The 7,805-nt window shown below is 35.0% G+C and overlaps 1 protein-coding gene across 1 annotated transcript; it reads left to right on the top strand.

The window, feature by feature from the left end:
- Positions 1-263: 263 nt before the first annotated feature.
- On the top strand, positions 264-6,087 carry UGLYAH (ureidoglycine aminohydrolase). The gene is made up of 12 exons (XM_087323480.1): positions 264-468; positions 934-1,021; positions 1,116-1,192; positions 1,299-1,338; positions 1,610-1,676; positions 1,791-1,876; positions 2,248-2,329; positions 2,405-2,461; positions 3,128-3,166; positions 4,312-4,382; positions 4,889-4,942; positions 5,816-6,087. The coding sequence occupies exons 1-12, from the start codon at positions 435-437 to the stop codon at positions 5,901-5,903; spliced, it is 783 nt and encodes a 260-aa protein (XP_087179606.1). The 5' UTR covers positions 264-434; the 3' UTR covers positions 5,904-6,087.
- The last annotated feature ends 1,718 nt before the right edge of the window (positions 6,088-7,805 follow it).

The raw sequence follows: 7,805 nt of genomic DNA, 5'->3' as shown, positions 1-7,805 counted from the left end.
TCTCTATCCGTCCCATCAAGAAAGAATAAGCTTTTCAAACCCTCTGATCTCCTGCATGGCTATGGCGAGTTCCATGCTTCTCCTCCTCTGCATAATCCTCGCTTCTACTCCTCCTCCTCCTCCTTCCTCTGGAGGTATAATCATCATTCCAACGCAGAGGCAACACACTCCTTTTATATAATTTATATGTCTGTGTGTGTGTGTCTCCAGCACTTTCCCTTCATTTTTCTCTAGCTAAATTGCCGTCCTTATCGAGCACTGGCCTTTCTTCTCTCTCAAGCTAAAACGATGATCCTTTGGTATGTTTCTCAGTCCCGAGGATTCAGTACGTTGAAGGGCTTTCACAGGAATGTGGAGTCTTTGATCGTGATGAGACTGAATTTTCAGATTCTCCTTCTTCTTCGGATGATAAGGACAACCGTTGCCCCAAAATTATGGATGCAACGATGTCGTTTCACGATCTGCAAGGTAGATGCTTCTTTTCCTTGACCTCACAAGCTTCGATTTTGGGTATAACATCCTAATTCTGGAAATGTGAAAGGTACGAAACAACATCTATGGCGTTCTGGATACACAGTGTTACGCATAAAAAAAGTAGATGTATCTCGGTCCATCAGAGAGAAATAGAAGGTTTAGTTCATGTTTCCATTCTGTGCAAATCATTGTAAGTCTTACAACATGAATAACGAAGAAACAGCATCCATCGAGATCTGTTGATGCACAGTATTCACAAAAGTCTATATCATCATAACTCTAGATAAATGGAATACGGAAATCAAAACACAAGTTTAATTGTCATGGGAGTGACTTCATAACTACCAGCCGAAACATTTAATCCAGACTCATTGAAGAATAAAAGTACCAGGTTAATATGGATATTTAGATGGGAACCTATCCCCCTCATTCATAGTCTGTTTGTTATTCTGTGTGCAGATTTACCTGGTTTTACAAGGAGCTTTTACAAGAGGGATCATGCTCTTATCACCCCAGAGAGCCAAGTCTTTGCTTCCTTGCAATCCTGGTTTACTACCTCCGTTTATGACATTGGATGACCTTTTTGTCCATATATTAAAATTAACTTTCTGATGTAGTTATTTTTCATGTTTTCTCTTCAGGGTGAGAACCACTGCAGCACACTTCATCTCTCCAGCAACAGGATCTCATTTCTCAATGTATCTTGCAAAGATGGAAGGCAAGTATACTGATCTTATCATTTTCAAATTGGATATGGAAGTAAATATGGCATATGGTGCGAATGTTTCATGCCTTATTGCCTAATGCTTGTTCCACTCAATCAGGAAAGGCAGTATCTGGTTCACCTGGAGTTGATGTAGAAAGGTAAGTAAAAATATTGTTTAAAACAGTCATATAAATTTTGTTTGTACACATTCATGCATTAGATTTTTAACTTCATTTGGAAATTAGTTTAGAAGTGCCTCAGGTACATATATATTTAAAAAAAAATCTGATCTTTGTTTGTACATGTTCATATATTGGATTTTTACGTCGTTTGGAAATTTGTTTAGAAGTACCTCAAGTATTAGAGATAAAAATATCAACAATTTTCAATCTTTGTTTATTTATATTCAACAAACTTGCGGTATTTCAGGTTTTTTTTTGTTCTAAAGGGAGATTTGGTGCTATCTACACTTTCTGAAGGGTACTGGAACCTCTCAGTAAGTTTGTATATACTTTATATGTTCTGTAAAGTTGTTGAATAGATTTTCCTTTTCGAAGAAACTTGAAGGTTTGCAGAAACCTTTTATATTGTTTAAACTTTGGTTTTGCAGGCGGATTCTTTTGGTTACATGCCCCCAAATTTCTCGCACTCCTTACATAGTAACACTTCGGCAACAATTGTAGTCTTTGAAAGAAGGTTTACATTCAATCCCTTTGAAAACAGACTTCGAATCCTGCTGGTTTCCTAATTACCTTAGTATGTTCACTATTAAAATCCTGCATGCCAAAAAACAAGACATATTCTTATCTGATTGAGATGAGAGATCAGTATTTAAGAGCACTGTTTCATCCAAATGATATTGCTGCATTTTTGCCATATACTTTATCAAATCACTGTGGTTATATTGGAAGTGGAGATTATTCCATGAGCACCCTCTCATGTTTTGTGATTCTTTAGCAAGTACTCGAGGACTATTCTATATAATAATGAATAGAATAATGTTTTTAAAGAATATATTGCGTATAACATTGCAACTAACTCTTGATTTTCACTTTTCTCAATTTGAGATATGAAAAAATTACAGTTGTAACTCCCAAATTCATTGTTGGATCAACTGCAACTCAGCCAATTTTGGAAACCCCTGGAGAGGTAATTCCACTTTATTCATTTTGTTCAACCTTCAAATATTGTGTCTGCTTGTTGACTAGAGCTGTGTGGATTCAGGTTTTTGTACTCCGCAAGCTTCTGCCTACAAGTGCCGAGTATGACTTCAATATTCATGTATGTTTGTTGTTATCAACTGTTTATATGCATAGTTTATAAACTTTGTTGATAACTGTATTCATCAATCATTTGCACTATATTGATGTCGAATATAAAACGCATAAATTCATGGTCAGTAGGGAAGTTTGTAAATATATTATGCAGGTGAAGACTTTCTTGAGTTTCACTGTTGATTTGTATGCCTTTATGGAATGAGAATAATTTGATAATGGTTAAATGCAGCAATTACTTCAAAATGGGAATGGTTCATTAAATTTAAATGCTTGGATCTCACCTGGGTCTTGAACTACATTTCAAGAAATTTCCATTTCTTCGCTATAAAAGGCCATGATGTCACCCTTTCAGATTCTCCTGAAACCTGATATCTTACAATGACATTGAGAAACCCAGCTCCAAGACTATGTGATTTAACCAATGGTCTTACATATAGGAGAGAACTGGTTGAATATGTCAAATCTGGCCGCACTTATCTATAAGATTTGGGGAGTTAACTATTTCATTTCATGCATGTAAATGAAATGCATAAAAATGGATTTGGTGTCACTTAGTTTTAGGACATTATTTCCGCAGCAGTTTTTATTCGGGATGCAAAGTTTTTTATGGAAGTCGTTCTTACCATTTTCTTGCGAGAATATCAAATTATTCACTGATCTTATATGACAGGTCATGGATTTTCAACCTGGTGAATATTTGAATGTGAAGGTAAGCATCAGTTACATTATGCAATTATCATTCAGGATAACAAGAAATCCTTTTTTTCTTCATTTTGTCCCTGCTACATCGTGGTCGTAATTGAGCTTTTGCTATCATCATTCTAGTTATTAGGTTTTTGTCAACAGCTTTAATCCTCTAAATAAGATAGAAGGTATAATAACTATGAAGTTTTTCAATTAAGAACTCTGTTTCTTAATTTCCAAATGCTTTGATTGGTGAGGAATTGAAAGGTTTTGAAGTCTGAAAACAATTTTAATTGAATGTACACTATTTGGTCGCTATCAATGGGCAGATGATTAATAGAAATAATTAATCCTGAAGCTTTGTACGAAATATCACATTTCTCTTATTTGGGAAAACATCAGACATCACATCCATAAGATTGCAAATGCAAATAGTTTGCGGAACTCCATGGTAGGGTGATAACATAATTATGAAAACGAGCTGATATAGAGAGTTTGAGTCCAACTACACAGGTCCTGTCTGTAACCAGAAACAGGACTTGTGTCTGTAAACATAAAAGGGATTTGAGCTCAAGATTCGATGGATTCATAAACTCCAAAGAGAGTAGATCATCCCGTCAAAATAGTGCCAAGGTGTATGGTGTGGATGAAGACCCACTATGGTCACCATAGTCTTCAATATGCACCATCGAGTAATGATAGAATATATCTCACGTTTGTTTGTGACTTCATTCGGTCTAAAGCATATGCTCAATATGACTTTGGAGTCGACAAGAAAACAAAAGTCTTGAACTCAACAAGACCCAGTTGATCACATATCTACAATGCACAGAAGACTTGAGAAACATGGAAAGGTCACTAGTTGCAATGATTTGTTGGATGATAAGGATCCAAACATCAGTACCACGTGAGATACTGTGAGCTGGGTGAGGAGCAGCTGTAATAGTTCTGGAGGCACTTTATAAAACGATCACTTGTATAGAAAATCGGAGAATTAACTGGTCATCGCTCTCCATGGAGATCATGAAAGGGTCCTTTAGAGATGTCAATATATGTTTCTTTCGTTCTCTTCAGAACTAGCATTATCCCTTACAATATAAGTTTATGATAGTAATGCCATAGAGAAATGAATAAAAAAATGGATTATTTATGTTTTACTTTGGCATACAGGAAGTGCATTATAATCAACATGGTCTTTTAATGCTTGAAGGCCGTGGCATATACCGTCTTGGGGATAATTGGTAAGCACTGTGAAAGTTTCTTCTTCGGTCAACCAACTAGATTTTAACTTCTGCATTGTACTTTCCTCTTGATAGAACTTTTTGCTGATTTATGTGCTGAAGCTCAGCTCTATTTTATTTTAGCATGCCCTCGAGGAAATAGATATACTTACAGATGTTTCTGTTTTCTGTGGACACAGAATGTCATTGCATAGTAAAAGCTTAGAAAATAGTGAAAGGGCTCTTTCTAACCTTTAGGATCTCTAATAATACCAACTAAACCCAAGGAGAACGGTTTCACTTTGTGTGTTAATGTGTGTTAATATACTAAAAAAATTGTGAGAGCTTAAAATTTAACTGACTAATGTCATCGTTCATTGCTATTCTGAATAATATCATATATGGGTTGGTCGTGATACGTAATTTCTTTAGTCTTTCAATTGAATGCATTATACCATGTTTCATTTCAGCAGAAGTACAATCATGAATGGTAATGTTAAAATTCTGAAGACTTTAACTTTGAATAGGTACCCAGTTCAAGCTGGTGATGTTATTTGGATGGCACCATTTGTTCCACAATGGTATGTAACTTGAGTCTTTCTCTAGAAAACGTATTAATTTATGCTTCACCAAATATAATGTCACAAGAAAAAGAGCGAAGACTGAGAATCCGAGTCTTAAAGAATGAATCAAGATTTGTTCCTGCAAGTAGGCAAACATATTGATACACGTGGCTTTGGTCCAGGCATTGGGTTAGGGTGAAAAGTTTTGCGATTGCATTATGTTTCTGGATAGTAGGCTGCATGCATTAGAATTTCTAACCAAACGTTTTAATCTATGCTTCTCCAAGTATAATGTCACAAGAAAAAGAGCGAAGACTGAGAATCCGAGTCTTGAGGAATGAATCAAAATTTGCTCCTGCAAGCAGATAAACATATTGATACACGCGTCTTTGGTCCAGGTATTGGGTTAGGGTGCAAAGTTTTGCGATTGCATTATGTTTCTGGATAATAGGCTGCATGCATTAGAATTTCTAACCAAACGTATTAATCTATGCTTCTCCAAATATAATGTCACAAGAAATGAGCAGAGACTGAGAATCCGAGTCTTGAGGAATGAATCAAGATTTGTTCCTGCAAGTAGATAAACAAATTGATACACGCGGCTTTGGTCCAGGCATTGGGTTAGGGTGCAAAGTTTTGCGATTGCATTATATTTCTGGATAGTAGGTTGCATGCATTGGAATTTCTAACCATCTTTATCCATCAGTTTTGAGCCATGTAAAAAACTAATTAGGGAATAAGTTATCCACTTTCCATGCACATGGTTTACAGCATAAATCTCACAACATGCCTGGATATATGATGCATATATTTTTAATCTCATTCAACTGAACTAATGAGAATTCTTTTCTTTTCTTTTCTTTTCTTACATTCATCTCCTTTTATTCCCAGGTATGGTGCACTTGGTCGAACAAGAACAAGATACTTACTCTATAAAGATGTTAATAGAGATCCTCTATTATATACTCGTAGTTCATAGCATGATAGTCATGTGACAGAATTACTTATGCTATTTCTTGTATGCAATTGTTCACTTTATAGCAGTATTGTAATGTGTTAACCTTCATTGAACATGGTCATTATTGCCGGAATTTTCCAATTCTCTTGTGGGTAACAACACATTTGCACTCTATTTGATAGTGAATCTTGTTGCAATTGCTCAATTTTGTTCAGTATTGGAATGGGTTGATATTCATTGAATGGAGTCATTATTGGAGGTTTTCCCGTAACTTGTGTTGGTAACTTATTTGCGTTCTTGCTGATGTTGAATCTTGTTTCATGTTATTTTTTCCTTGCTCAAAACATATAGTATTATTATTCTAAAGGGCGATCCATATCATATTATTCATATATTTGAGAAGGCTTTTTTTATGTGATTGATTTTCTTTAAGTAATCATACTTTGGTGCACATTCCTTGTCTCCTTGATATATTTTTGGTTTACTCAAAAGCCCAATAACCAACTATGGTTCTGGTGTGGATATGGTTCCCATTGGACATCCATAATGCTTTGGCTAACTATCATTTGCCTCACATTCTTCATGCCCAATTATTCTGTGACATCAATATGGAATTTTGTTCTAAGATCAAGAAACTATACCACAGGTATATTTTGAACTTGCAATTGCCTTTTTTATTTTATCAAATATATATAGCATCACTATAATGTCTAAGATGGTAGCAATGTGATAATGCAATTGAAATTTGTAAGAATTTACTATTGAGTATCGAGGACATGTAATTTTATTATATGTATGGTAATATTGCCAATATTATTAATATAAGTAAGAAACAATGAGTGCAAAACATTGGAAGGCTTACACACAAGAGCTCCAAACTATTTTATATAGAAGCAAGTTTGCCTCTCTGTAATATCACACATGGTCATTGGTAAGGTTCCCTACTACTTATTTTATATTTTGTCTCAGTTAACAATTTGCTAGACAATAAACTAACTAACCAACAAGAACCAAAGGTCAAAACCGATCCATCACAATCAATGTGTACTGAGATATTTCAAGTTTTGTCAAATGAGTGTACGATGACATTTCCAGTCCTTCAATCCACATCCACTAAATTAGTTATGAGACTACATATTGTGAATCGAAATACTAATGATAAGCAATGAATATTTAGATTGAGAAAAGAATAAGTGTGCTTAATCACACTAAACACCCATGAGGGATGGACAATAGATAAACATAAAATGCCATACCACCAATATTACCTTACGTTATACCTTGAATGTTAAGATGAATGTATCTGAAAGATGGGAGCTTTGTCTCACCAACAAAGTCTCAACGACAACTCAAGATGTATCGAAGGGGGTAGTTAGTCACCTTCCCACATGTAATTTGTCCTTACAGTGTTTGTCCCAAGTCCTAGGATAACGGGTTTCCCACTTATCCCACCTTTAAACTATTAAAATTAGACTAGATTGTCCCAACAATTATGGCTATAACACCATGCAAACTTCCAAAATGTGCAAGTTTTATCGATAGCAAATCATCTTAAGAATAGAACTTCAAAGTTTGCAAAAACAATACAAAATTAAATCTTAACAATGATACCTCCAAATTTGTGTATCCAGTTATGTAAAGAGGGCCATATGATTAGAGGGCCATATGATTTGCGTATTCATCAAGTTGAAATCCAAATATTCCATTACCCTAACACAAATTTCCTCACCATCATCTACCACAACAATCAATGTCTTTTGGACGAACATATGCTTTTACAACACGATTCATAAATTGCTTTTGAAAAGTAATTCACATTTTACTTCAAGCATTGTATATAAATTAGTTGACACTTTCTACAAAATTTCACACACCGTATGTTTGCATGAACTAAAAGAAAGTAAATTAAACAGTTTCTTCTTG

The sequence above is a fragment of the Azolla caroliniana genome, unplaced genomic scaffold, assembly GCF_043228905.1.
Source record: "Azolla caroliniana isolate FFs.n. ecotype wild unplaced genomic scaffold, voAzoCaro1.0.p SCAF_8, whole genome shotgun sequence".
In the NCBI taxonomy this organism is placed as follows: Eukaryota; Viridiplantae; Streptophyta; class Polypodiopsida; order Salviniales; family Salviniaceae; genus Azolla; species Azolla caroliniana.
This window is presented reverse-complemented; position numbering and strand designations above follow the sequence as displayed.

Coding starts and splice junctions, on each gene's coding strand:
- UGLYAH (XM_087323480.1), top strand. CDS start 435: ATGGATGCAACGATGTCGTTTCACGATCTGCAAG. Junction 469..933: donor GTCGTTTCACGATCTGCAAG/GTAGATGCTTCT, acceptor TTCTGTGTGCAG/ATTTACCTGGTTTTACAAGG. Junction 1,193..1,298: donor GTATCTTGCAAAGATGGAAG/GCAAGTATACTG, acceptor CCACTCAATCAG/GAAAGGCAGTATCTGGTTCA.